The sequence below is a fragment of the Vespula pensylvanica genome, chromosome 1, assembly GCF_014466175.1.
Source record: "Vespula pensylvanica isolate Volc-1 chromosome 1, ASM1446617v1, whole genome shotgun sequence".
NCBI classification, from domain to species: Eukaryota; Metazoa; Arthropoda; class Insecta; order Hymenoptera; family Vespidae; genus Vespula; species Vespula pensylvanica.
In genome coordinates this window covers 17,745,340-17,759,510 of record NC_057685.1, presented here as the reverse complement: position 1 = coordinate 17,759,510, position 14,171 = coordinate 17,745,340, and the positions used below count along the sequence as shown (strand labels likewise).

General features: G+C 34.1%; 1 protein-coding gene across 13 annotated transcripts in view; it reads right to left on the bottom strand.

Annotated features, from left to right (window-relative positions):
* Positions 1 to 14,171, bottom strand: part of LOC122637151 (tensin-3) — a 155,995-nt gene that overhangs the window by 20,934 nt on the left and 120,890 nt on the right. For 12 of the 13 annotated variants that reach the window (XM_043829110.1, XM_043829128.1, XM_043829119.1 and 9 more), the window contains 5 exons: positions 11,681 to 11,905; positions 10,997 to 11,160; positions 10,620 to 10,769; positions 7,026 to 7,323; positions 6,464 to 6,701 (listed from right to left, as the gene is read on the bottom strand). In XM_043829110.1, coding sequence (XP_043685045.1) covers positions 6,464 to 6,701; positions 7,026 to 7,323; positions 10,620 to 10,769; positions 10,997 to 11,160; positions 11,681 to 11,905 — 1,075 coding nt within the window. Of the gene's footprint in view, positions 1 to 6,463; positions 6,702 to 7,025; positions 7,324 to 10,619; positions 10,770 to 10,996; positions 11,161 to 11,680; positions 11,906 to 12,563; positions 12,752 to 14,171 lie in introns of those variants that run through there. The other variant, XM_043829183.1, reaches the window with a different exon arrangement.

The window sequence follows — 14,171 nt, the reverse complement described above, 5'->3', positions numbered from 1 at the left end:
AGAGCTTGTATTCTTTTTTTCTAAACATTTTTAAAAATAAAAAAGACCTCGGACATTCATAATGTTCAAATGTATATTGAAATCTATTAGCTCTTGGAATGATTTAAAAAAAAAAGAAATAGAAAAATAAAAAAGAAATACATATACAAATTTTCTCGAGAATTGTACAAATAAATATTGATCGCGGGTATGCTCTTAACACACTGATGTTGCGAACGTGCCGCACGTGGTGCTCGCTAATCATGGGCCTCGACGCACGCACGTACGTCGTATTTGCATCATCCACCGGTCAGTTCTCGTGCGTTGGATGCGTTGAATGAAAATAGGGTAGAGGTAGAGAGGATGAGAAGGGAACAACCTCTGCTAGCTCTTCTATCCAGTAGCCTAATAATAACTTTTACTGGTTTCGCAAATCATAACGTTGCTTCGTGTTTTCAAGAATATCGCATGTGAGATTTATTAAAGAAATCCTTGAAGATGATAATCGGAAAGAGGGAGAAAGAGAGAAAGAGAGAGAGAGAGGGAGAGAGAGAGAGAGAGAGAGAAAATGTATGTGTGTGAATTATGCAATTACTACGTATCGTATATGATTTATAAGACGATTGTTATTTTCAATCGGTAAAAGAAATCTGAATCGAATTAGATGATTTATGCGTCGATAATGATACGTCAGAGATGAATGTAATTTTTTAAACAAACTTGTGAAATTTTAATAATAAAATAATAATAATAAAATATTACGTATTTATTAATATTATATTATCATTATATTTATATTTATATATATATATATATATAAAATTTTGTATATAATGAACAAAGTTGAAATTTATTGTTGAAAGATGAATAGTATTTAAGAAAGATTTCGTCATTTATCTTTTCACTTATAAAGCAAGTCATAGAGAGGATATGAGATGCATAATTCGATAAAAACGTTCGAAGAACTTTTCTTGATTTTTCAAGCTGGCGGCGCCCCTTTTCTCAGTCTGTCTCAGAGTGGTCTATTTCTACTTGGCGAGGAGCAGTAACGAGGATAGAAACGAAAAGTTGGACGGTCCACCTTAAGAAAAGAGGCGTGTGTATATATATTATACAATATATATATATATATATATATATATATATATATATATGTATGTATGCTATATATATGTGCGTGTGTATATACGTAGCATGGACGATCTGGGACAAGGACGTAGAAGCGATCGGCCGAGTCGATGTTACTCGAACTGTCATTCGTCTCTTCTAAATTATCCAAACGGATGAGAAAAGAGACCGTGAGAGAAAGGAATAGTTTCTCACGATTGTTTGTAAATAATAGCCATAGTAATTATTGATCTATAATAAAAATAATTTTATTCATATGTATACGTCTGATAAATAAAAAAATTTCAACTAGAGAGAAGGAGAGAGAGGGATTAATATTTTTTCTTTCTCCTTTTTCTTTTTTTTTTTTTTGAGGGTAAATGCCTTTGTTTTCAACGAGGATGTCTTTTTTAAAAGTATATTTCACAGAAAGGAATAAAGAGTTACTCTCGGCATGACTTGGAATAGTTTCGTACTCGACAAAGCGGTCACTATGTCGGCTCGAAAATCTTTTTCATGGTTTGCGTCCATTGGATCCTTTTGTTCGATCGTTGGCGAAGCGACGAAACGAGAAAGTAGGAGGAAGGGTTGGCCCGATAATTTATAAAGAGCGAGTGAGTGAGAGCAAAAGAGAGAAAGAGAGAGAGAGACCAACAGAAAACAGAGAGACAAGAGGCTATTGTCTTGTCGCTCGGTCGTACGTCTTCCTACAGTTACGTCACCATTGTTTACCCCGAGCACTCCCTTCATGATTCCCCGTGTCCTTTTATTTCGTCACTTCGATGCTCGTTGTGCAACCGATTCGCCCTTTATGGTCGGCTGCGAAGCACCCGTGTGAAAAAAAGAGAGAAAGAAAAAAAGCCACAGAGAAATCATTAATTGTCGAATTGGAAAGAAAATCCGAAAAGGTATATTTGAAAATAGTAAATCTGTTAAAGACTACGATGAAAGGAATGATACTTCTTTCGATCGAAAAAATTCATTCGGTAAGATGGATGATTAACAGAAATGATCCATATCCGAAGAGATTTAAAGAAATAAACGACATAAATTATTACTTGTGAGATTAAAAAGACGAAAAAGGTATATTAGAAAATTGTAAATCGTAGAAAGGATATTAGAGGTACGATAGAAAGAGAGAATCTTTTCTTTGATCGGATTGAAAATAAAATAAGAAATGATATTTGACGATTGTAAATTTATATTAGAGATACGATGAGAAAGGATCGAATTGGAAATAAAATGAGAAATGAAATTTGATAATCTGTTAATTTGTTAAAGACGATTAAAAGATACGATAAAAACGCTGATCTTTTTCCGATCGGTGAAATTGATTTGTGAGATCGATAATTAATGGAAATGGTCCACATATCCGAGGCTACTTCCAAGTACGACGACAAGATTTCCCAAAGATTACTAACTACTTGATCTATGCTTTCCAGGAACGAACTTTCCCGCGTTAAGAATCGATTGGAGAGTTGTATTTCTTTGGGAGATCGATCTACGCGTGTATATGTGTGCGTATATACGTCTTTATGAGGTTTTACCGATTTTGGATTAAACGATTTTTATCTAAAGGAAAAAAAAAAAAAAAAAGAAAAAAAAATGGTCTTAACGAGATCGTACTTGTTTTTCCAAAGATCAAAAATCTAAAAGTTTATAACAATCGTAATTTGTAATAACATAGTTGTAATAAATAAATACTAATTAGTATTAATTTATACCGATTTAAGTAGAAATCCTTCCGTCGTTCTTAGACACCAATTCTTCATACACAAAATTTGTATCATTCAGTAGAACGGAGAGAGTTCATACACGTAAACAATGAAATCCCGCTCGATCGAACTTATCGAAGATCGAGAATCGACACGCGTTAGAGTTTCGTTCGGTCACGTCGACGGCGTAGAAATGCGCGAAAACTATCGACTCTGTTCCATTCCTTCTCGTCGTTCTCGAAGCCAAGAATAAACTGGCTTGGACCCCACCACGGAAACCACCTTCTATCTTTCTACTACATATATTACATTATATTTTCCTTATTATTATACTTATTTGATAATTTTCTTTATGTTATATAATGTAAAGAAGCAAATAAATGTTTTCTTTTTTTATTTTTTTATTTTCTTTTTCTTTCTGATAAAATTGTCCAATATATTATAAAAGAGAATATAATTTCGTTTTTATAAAATTGTCAAACATTTTATAAAACAGATTGTAATTTTATTTATAAACTTTTCTCTTCTCTCTTTTGTAAAGTATTATTTATTTATTTTTTTCTATAAAATTATTTCGTATAATATTCTGTATGAAAGGATAAAACCTTTTTTTTTCTTTTTCGATAAAATTATTCAATACTTCATAGCAGAGAATATACAATTTTTTTTTCATAAAATTATTTTCTCTCTTGTAATGTATTATCTTTTTTTTTCTATAAAATTTATTCGTTTGGGAAAGATAATTTTTTTTTTATAAAATACAACGTTGCTAATTATCTTCTACGTGTATCTCCGCTTTATTAATTCTATTAATCTAAAATTCAAAGAGATTGAAATATAACTATGATAATCGTTAAATTAAAAAAAAAAAAGGAAAACCGAAACGAAACAAAACAATAATAAGAAATAATAATAATCATCAATGAAAAGAAAAGATAATAATCAATGAAAGAAAGACTCGTAAGATTTTATAGTAAACGTTTCGTACGAAGGAAGTAACACAAACGTCGGCTTTACTTTCCTTCTGTTTGCCCTTCATTCGAGAAACGTGATGTTAATTTTAGACTTGTACGTTTCCATACGTTCCATTTCTCTTTTTCTTTTCGTATATATCCTCTTCGTTTCCTATTCTTCGATCGGTTAATCTCTACGAGAAGAAAGAATACCCTTAAAACGTATCATTGTTCAGCGATATTCTAAGCGGGATATCGATTCGACTAAAGCAGATGTAACTTCATTAAAGGTACATACTATTGGAAAATACAAAATACAGAAAAGGGCAGTTAGATTTTTATCGAGATTAACGCTTTTTGGTGTGCGAGTAAGTAAACGAGTTTAAAAGAAAAAGAAAAGAGAAAAAAAGAACAAAAAACTAAATTACCGAATCGTTAAAGCACTTTAAAAGATTTAGCAGAAGTATTTAAGTTGAATCGGTTAAACTATTGACAGTGCGTTAATTCTACAGAACAGAAAAACGTGACAATAATTATTCTTTCTATCGACGAGATGAGAGGGTGGGTGGGTGGAGGGTTGGATGGGATTAACAAATTTATCTTTTGCACGGGGATATCGGATCTCGAGATAAAATGATAAAAATTCAATCTTTGAAACGTAATTGAAAGTAAGTACGATGAAATGTGTAGGAAAGAGGAGAAAAGGAAATTTCGATGATGATCAATTTTGTTGCCGACTTTGGACGAATAAAGAAGTGAAGTCTCTCTTTTCTTCGGGCGCACTGAAAGGCTGAAATTGATTTCAACTTGGTCACACCCCGTAAAAGTTGGTCAAAGGGTCGAGTTATCGAGTGGATGGGGAATGGGGATGGAGGATGGGAAATGGGGGATAGTGGATAGGGAAGAGGGGAAAGGAGATGGAGGATGAGAGATGGGGATGGATCGGACCGACCATCGGACGTTGTCGTGGTTATATGCTATCCGATCGGCCTAGCCTATCTTCTTCGTGCATCTATCCCTGTAACACCCTAATTCCTCCTCCGCCTTCGCCATCACCCTCGTTCTCTTTCCCACTCGTCCCTTCAACACTCATCACTTTTCCTCCCTACTTCCATCAGAACTTATTCGCAGCTTCTCCCTTCTTCTATCTGCTTTTATCCACTTTCCCCTTCCCCTTTTGACCCCACACACAGAGTCCTCTTTATCGTTCTTGATGTTTTCCATTTATCTCGTTCAACTCTCTCTCTCTCCCTCTTTCTCTTTCTTTTTTTTCTATCTATCGTTACGAACGATTTCCATTTAACATCGTGACCAATTATAGATCTTCCTTTTATTGGAAATCCTTCCTATTATTATTTAATGTATATCTCTTCGATTGCAATCTCTCCCTCTCTCCCTCTCTTTTTTCTCTTAGTAGAGAGAGAGAGAGAGAGAGAGAGAGAGAGAGAGAGAGAGAGAGAGAGAGAGAGAGAGAAAGAGAGAGAGAAGAACATATTTTTCTCATATCGTCGAAATAATGGTCATACATCACTACGAGATGACAATTCAATTTGTAGTTTGATTAGAAATGTAGAAACGAAAAAAAAAATAAATAAATAAAAAATAAAAACAACAAAAAGATTGGAGAACCAGCAGCGTTCATGTTAGAGAAAAGCCGCGTTAAATACGAACACGCAGCACGTTCGAGGTCGGACATAAGATTGACGCGGAGCCAAGATCGCGAATCGAGATCGCTCGAGAGATCAAGCATACTGAGTTTCTAGTTTCTTTTTCTTTTCTTTCTCTTCCTTTTTTTTCTTTTCATTCTTTTTCTTTTCTCTTTTAGCTTTCTTTCTCTTTTTCTCTTTTTTTTTTTAAATGATAACTTCCGAACGATGGTTCATAATATTATTACAGATGATTACAAATAGAACGCGAAATAATATAGAAGAAATTATGGCGAAACACCATAGAGAGACCTTGTCTATTTATTGGTTCGACCTTTGATCTATTTCGAGTTGACTATCGTGTTGTCGCGATGAACCTGCCATCCGTATTTTCTCTCTTTCTATCTCTCTCTCTCTTTCTATCTCTCTCTCTCTTTCTCTCCCTCTCTTTCTCTCTCTCTTTCTCTTTCTCTCTTTCTGCTTGGCAAAACGTATTTCCGGCAGTGTTAGTCAGCCGTTCTAAATGCACTGTGCTAACTACGTTTTCGATGTTCTTCGTTTATCTTTCGTTCTAACCCTCTTCCCTCCCCCACTCACTCCCTCTACTTCCTTTCTCTGTGTCTCTCTCGCTCTGTCTCTTTCTTTTTCTTCCTCTCTCTCTTTTTCTTTCTCATCGTGTCTCTTTCGATGTAGCGCCAAGTCTTATTTCTGACTAGCCCTTCTTTTCGTTGGATCGAGGTTAATTGGACACCATTAAGCCGCCGAAAATTATTATAAATTTGTTCGCGACGATTGAGTTTTGTATGTCACTCGTATTAAGAAGAATTATCATCGTCGTCATCATCATCATCATCATCATTATCATTTATCATCAATTTTTGATACGATCGATCTTTTCCATTTAAATTAGCGTAAGCATACTATAATACTTTTTGATTTTATTTATCTATCAAAGATATTCAAACTGTCTTGAGTATTAATCGAAGTCGAGTCAAGGTAAGAGAAAAAGAAACATTAAAAAAAAAAAAAGAAAGAAAAAGAAAAAAATAAAATGCTTGCTTACCGTCATCGCTTATCTCGAGATTCGTGTAGCTGTCCCAATGGAGGATGGGATCGTGATGAGCCGAGGCATGAGGCACAGCGGGTGTTGGTGCCGGAATTGGGCCATCCTGACGTTTCGCATCGGTTGCGAAGTAAAGGGTCACAACACTATCGGGTGGACATCGTGGATCTTCGCAAGCAACGTCAAGTTCCGAACGGGGAAATGACACAACGTTTTCTGTGATGACGCATGTGTGGAACTAGAAATACAATTTGTATTCGTTGTATAATATCTATATCTACATAGATACATATGCATGCATGTGTATATATATATATATGTATGGTACGATTAGGTTCGCATGATTCTATTGTACATTTATGTATTTTCTTTTCATGTTTTTTTTTTTCATATTTCTTTTTATTTTATTTTTTTTTTTTTTCTTACAAACATGGCAAAATTGAAGGTCGTTGGCTAAGCAATAATACTTTTTATAGCTGCGATACGTCTAGTAATCATAGGAAATAATACATAAAGGAATGTAATTGCCAATGAATCTCATTCGCTTTAATATATTCCTTACCTGTAGCGAGAACATAACTTCTCGGCTTTGTTTGGAATATACCCTATGATAACATTTCACGAGAATGTCTCCTCTCAAGCGAAGACCACCGAGATTAACCGTGAACTCACGAGCATTCGTCACCGAGTACAAATCCGATGTGTAAACGGGCGTCAATCCTTCGTAGACTTTGAGGAACGCTCGACATCCGGTAGGCTCGAAGAGTGGCACTCCGAGTACTGTGAGGTGTGTCAAGTAAAGAGGAGATTGACTGATTCTCAATGAGCCAGACAATAATCCGCTGAAGTACTCTATGTATCTGTAATTGACAATACGATGACAAATTATTATTATCAAAATTCAATAAAGTGTTCCTACATTTTCACGTTATTTAATATTTATATATAGTATTAGTTATTACGTATATAGAGGACGTAACAAAAGTTCTTAAATGTTTTAATAGATCACACCTTTTCGAGACTTTTTAATCAAATTTTTTTTCCAATCGTAAAAGTACGAGCTCAGAATTTTTTGATACACCCTGTATAAGGAAGTAAATTAAATCGTGATTTTACTGCTTTCAAAACAAGGAGTGAGAGAGAGAGAGAGAGAGAGAGAGAGAGAGAAAGAGAGGTAAGCCTTTTTGATGTATTATGTACATGTATCTACAGGGTGGATTAAAAGTTTCAAGATGATTATTGAAAATTAATTACACCTTTTCAAGACTTTTTAAGTTAATTTTCTTTTTTTTGTTCAGATTGTAAAATTACGAGCTTAAGAACTTTTGATGCATTTAAAAAAATTTGGCCAACCCTTTATAAGGAAGTAAATTAAATTGTTATTTTCCTGCTTTCGAAACATGGAAAAAAGAGAAAGAGAGAGAGGGAAAGAGAGAGAGAGAGAGAGAGAGAGAGAGAGAGAGAGAGAGAGAGAGAGAGAGAGAGAGATAAACCTACTTTTTGATTTATTACATTCACGTACATAAAAGGTGGGCCGAAAGTTCCAACGTAATTTTTGCAAATCAATTACACTTTTTCAAGACTTTTTAGGCTAATTCTTTTTGTTCATATTTTAAAACTACGAGCGTAGGAACATTTGACCTGTCTAAAAACTTTTGGCCAACCCTGTATAAGGAAGTAAATTAAATTGTTGTTCTCCTGCTTTCGAAACAAGGACGGAAAGAGGGGGAGAGAGAGAAAGAGAGAAAGAGAGAAGAAAAAAATGGGGGAGGGAGATATAGGTAAATGTTCTCTACTCTAATCTACTCTACTCTACTCTACTCTACTCTACTCTACTCTACTCTACTCTACCCTACTCTACTGTACTCTACTCTACTCTACTCTCTCGTAGATCTCGATAATAGAATAACACGCTCGTGAAAGCACAAGCATCGCTAACGACATGCTAATGCTTGCGGCTCGTGTAATTAAGGGTGAAACTCGATGCCACGGAATCACGTTGGCATCGGAAAAGAAGATCGAACGATCTTGGCAGGATGTGAGGTAAGGATGAACGAGACAGGACGTTACTCTCGGTTACTTATATTATAAATAGATACTTGTAGTACAATGAACTTGATGGAAAGAAGAACGATGACAATCATGAAGGATAACGTAAAATGATAACGAAAACGATTACGTAGAAGTTCACAAAGAACTAGAACGTTTGATTAGAGTTCCTATACGAGATCATTCTCTTTTTATTATTGGCATTATTATTATTATTATTATTATTATTATTATTATTATTATTATTATTATTATTATTATTATTATTTTAAAAAAGTAAGGGAGAAGAAAAAAAAACAAACCATCGTGGAATTATTACTTAGCTCAGTAAACACGTTGATCGACGATATTTCTCCATTATCTCGTTAACAATGTTACAATGAAAGTGTAATTGCGGTTTCTGATTCATGTACATACTTACGTACCATATAATAATGCAATAGCGCCGAGCATACTATTCTTCTCGCGGCTAATCGCGTTACGAAAATTACTCAAGATTGCTTGTAACAATACGTTCATTGAAATACGTACATTCAAGATATACGAAGTGGTAACGAACATATATATAAACGTACATACATACATACATACATACATACATACATACATACATACATACATACATACATACATACATACATACATACGTATATACATACGTATATACATACGTATATATATATTTGTATAATTTACGTAGCATACGTAGTTTCAATAATATCATACGTTTTATATATGCACGTTAAATATATGCACGTACATATGTAAATATGTATTTATTTATTTATGTACATAAGTATGCACATATAAGATCATTTGCTATAAGCTACACGGATATACATAGATTATTTCAATTAATTCATATCTCTCACTGATTTCTAACGTTTCTCTTCGTTTAGTTAATACATATTAACGATCCTCTCTCTCTCTCTCTCTCTCTCTCTCTCTCTCTCTCTCTCTCTCTCTCTCTCTCTCTCTCTCTCTCTCTCTCTCTCTCCCTCTCAATCTCTCCTTCTCGTTTCGTAGCCATAACTGTTAATTGAATTCTAGGCTATGCATTTCCATAAACCGTACGTTCGTAGGTACGTGTATATTACAAACGTAGGACCATAAACTACAGCGGAAGAGGCCGATATGCAGAGGTGTTGAAGATATATGTAAGTTTAACAGGAAGGACAATGTTGAAGAAAAGTTAAACACGTCGTCCGAAAGAGCGTTATGATAGCGGCTCATTAAAGTTGTTACGTACAGCTTCTACACGTGGAGACGATGAAAATGATGATGACGATGATGACGATGATGATCTACTATTCCGAGGGTCAATGATGCTTAATACGCGTATGAAACCGGACGATGGATATGAATCGTCAAGGACCCAACCGAATCTTCTTTTTCTCTCTTTCTCTCTTTGGCTGTCTCTTTCTTTCTTTTTTTCTCCTTCTCTACCGTTAATCGAAGTATACGTTTTCGTAAATATCTGATATTCAATGTAAATTTCATTTCGATGCAAATCGCTCTCGATTTACAGCCGATTATATTACGCATCACCAAACTTTTCTTTCTTTCTCTCTCTCTCTCTCTCTCTCTCTCTCTCTTATTTTCTTTTCTTTTTTTACAACCATTTGACCGATCATTTTCTATGCCAACATTGACCATCACGAGGTTTAAACGATCAGATAGAGACGAGGCGACGCGACGTTTTTAGAATTTTTCACTTCCATGGTTACGATCCGACGTTTATAACGACGTTTGAATTTCAAGCAGCGACTATAGGATTAAGAGTGTGTATCGAATGGAATAAGAGTTTATTACTTGGATCCTATTTCGCGACAATGTAGAAAGTAGAAAAATAGCTAGAGGTAGTAGATTGTTTCGTAGAAACTATAGAGAATATAGTTTAAGCTTTAGAAAAGGACGTTAAGAAAGTCTTTCAGAATATATCCATCCAACCGAGATATAACCACGCCTACGCTATGGGACAAAGTTTATGGCGTTATCTGAGTTATTCGAGATGAGGAGGGACGATAAAATGAATTTTCTCGTCGTACGTCAACAGGTAGTATAACGTCGTTGTAGCCGTTCTGTATCGTTGCATGTAAGCCGTTACCTTCGATGTGATGGAACTTGCAGAGATCCGATCTTGTCATCGAGGAACCTTCTCATCGCGAACCTGTCCAAAGCTTGATCGCGTCCACCGCAGATGCTGCTGTAATTCATGTAAGCCGAGACCGCCACGCCCAATCGTTCCTTGTTACCCCTTTTATTTTTGTTGTTGTTGTCGTTGGTGTTGTTGTTTTTTATTTGTTTATTATTATTTTTTTTTTTTGGAAAAGACACGAAAAAAATTAGATTTGGTTCAATATTTAGTTCAGTTAAAAAGCAGATATTTTTTTCTACTTTTTTTTCTTTTCTTTTCTTTTCTTTTTTTTTTGGTTTTTTGTTTTTCTTTCGAAGGAGTAAGACGAGTAAAAGACAGATAATCACCTTGCGTGTAAAACAACAACACGATTTGGAACACCGTTTAACCAGGAGTCCAGCTCCTTGCAAAGGGCGCATAATCTTTCCAAACTTGGTGCCAAACCTTGAGGCCATCCGGCTTCTCTTGTATTCGATTCACCTGCTCGTCCTGGCGATGATAGATTGAATATCTGCGAGTTTGTTGTAAAAAAAAAAAAAACAAAAAAAAAAAGATAGAAAATGAAATAGAAATTATACGATGTTCGACGACGAAACGACGACGGATTTGTTTTTTCTTTTTTAACAATTAACGTCATACATTCATTTACATGGATTGAAAGCAAAAATCATAAAAAAGATATTTTATATTTTTATTCGTGCGAAAAATAAAATATTCTCTTCTTTTTCTTTCTTTTTCCTTTTTTAAATACGAACGATTTACAACAAGACATAGATCACAACAAGAATATAGATCTCTCTTTTTCAAACATTTAAAAAAAAAAAGCAAATGTTTTTATTCTCACAAAAGAGAAAATATTTTTTTTCTTCGAATATAAATACGATACCATTAATATCGTTCCATTTACGCAGATCTGTTTTGAAAGAAACATATTTTTATTTACAAAGAAAAAAAAACAAAGAAATAAGAAAAAACAGAAAAAAAGAAAATACGAAAAGCAATGTGTTGAAATAAAAACATTAGACATTTACCATATAATTATCGGCATGTTTGCCTCTTAAAAGAGTCGTCGCATGTTCCAGAACACCTTGTGCATCTTCTCGATACCAAAGAGCGATTATCCTTTCCGTGACATAACACAATTCCATCACTTCCGTGACCCTTCCACCGACGCCCTTTCCCACATCGACGCTAGACGAATCTGCGCCGACGCCAGGCGTCCTCGCGGGCGTCCCCGACGATTGAACTCCTTGTACCTGTAACACGTCATTTTTATAATCTTCATCGATGAATTTCCAACATTATTTCTCTTTTACATTCGAGTTATATTCAAACATTCTTGTCACATACGTAATTATGTAGAAAAGAAAAAAAACACACGTATGGTACGCGTTAGAAAACTTCAGTGCTTGACAGAATACTTAACATTCCATTTTCTTCTTAAATCTTTCAATTAATTTATATAAATTGTTAGAAAATTTTTTCTTTTTTTTTTATATCGAACGTATCACTCAAATCCTTCTTTTTTTTTTTTGATATATATTTTCACATCGAATTACAGGAACACTCGTCTAATCGAACGAAAAACAATTTATTTTCTCTCACTATAAAAATGTCTGTCTTCGTAGAAGTTCTAAAAACTTTGTAGTTGATTCTTAAATTAAAAAGGAAAGATAGAAAAAAAGGGAAGAAGAAAAGAAATGAATTTATCTGAATGATCCTTTTTTCTTTTGGCTCGAAAGAAACGTCGAAATATTTACGTATCATGTCGTTAAAACGAAATTTGATCGGAAGGAATAAGTTTCATGTAATTCTTTCGTAAACACGTTTCTCACAAAACACTCGTCGAAACAATACATTTTCCACTATAGATATATATCAACGATACATTTTCTTCTATGATATTGTTATCACCTTTGTATACTTGGGCGCGTAAAAGATCCTGACGACGTAGCACTGCCGCATGACGTCGAGTTTATGATATCACGATAAGTAGACATATAATCCAGTCTTGGAGTCCTAACGAGAGAACTTTACTACGTTTGTCTTGTTTTTCTTTTTTCTTCTTTTTGTTTTTTTTTTCTTTCTTTCTTTTTTGCAAGTAATAATAATAGAAGAGACGAAGAGAGGAAGTAAAGATGAGAGAAATGAGGAAAGGCTTCGAGGAAGGAAAAAACAAAATGGAAGAAAGATAAAAAGGGATAGAAAGATGGAGAGATAAAGAGAGAAAAAGAGAGATAGATAGAGAGATAGAAATAGAGATAGGAGGATGATGGGACCGCGTTCCTCGACGCACTGTCGAGTATTGTATTTCGCCTGGTTCTACGAGATAGGAGTACGCGCGAGAATTATGCAGCTACGGATTACGAGCCTCATCGTCCTCGTCGTCGTAGTCGTATTCGTACTAGTAGTAGTAGTAGTAGTAATAGACGTAGTCGTAGTCATAGTTGTTATAGTCATATAGTATAGAGACGTCTTTCTACTTCGAGTTTGCTCGTGTACATTTTAACTTTGACATGTGTATGTATGTATATATATATATATATCTTTTTGTGTGTACGTCTATGTTGCGTGTATCTATATGTACGTGTGTACGCGTGTATGTGTAAGTGCATATACCGTCTTGAGTTTAGTATGCGTTTAGTTCGTCCTCGCTTGGTACATATTCGCGTATGATGTAACGAATTCGCGCAGGTAGCGTGACTTCTCGTAACGAGCATAGAGCGTGACTTAGAAATAGATAGATATGTATAATGTAAATATATACATGTATGTGTGTCTGTGTGTGTACGTGTATGTGTATACATAGTGATATGTGCGTCGACACGATTATCTTTGTTTCTTTTTTTAATCTATTTAAATTACATAGTAAGAAACTTCTCCTATCGATATTTTCTGAACGTGTCATAATTGTTTATTTGTATCCTCTTTTTTCCCTTTTTTCTTATTTTTTTCTTTTTCTCTTTTTTTTCTAGCGTTCATAACATTTATTATCAATTATTATTATATTTAAATATTTTAATTTGTTGTAATTTGTATTAATTGATGGTCAGTCGATTGATGTGTATATTGATAATTGTATTATTTAAATTATAAATTGGGATTGTCGTTTCTGAATAATATAATTCTTCTAAGTTTCTAAGAGTAATTTATTATATTATTATACAGATACTTTCTTTACTAATGTAACATTTATTAATTACTGTTTAATTGATTAATAGATTTTATAATAATTACCTCGTCCTATAAAAGCAACTGTCTTCAATCAATTAGGATTAAACTATCTTCGATCCATTAGTTAGAAGAAAATAATGAAAGAAAGTCTTTCATAGTGCAATTATGTCGGCGAAGTTCTCAAACGTCGATAAAAAAGAGAAAGAAAGAAGAAACGTGTATATGGTTTTATGATATTATGACAAATGATAGAAACATTTTGGATCGAGAAAAAGCTTATCGATAAGAAAAGTTTGAGATAGTAAGAAAAAGAGATAGATAGATAGATAGATAGATAGATAGATAGAT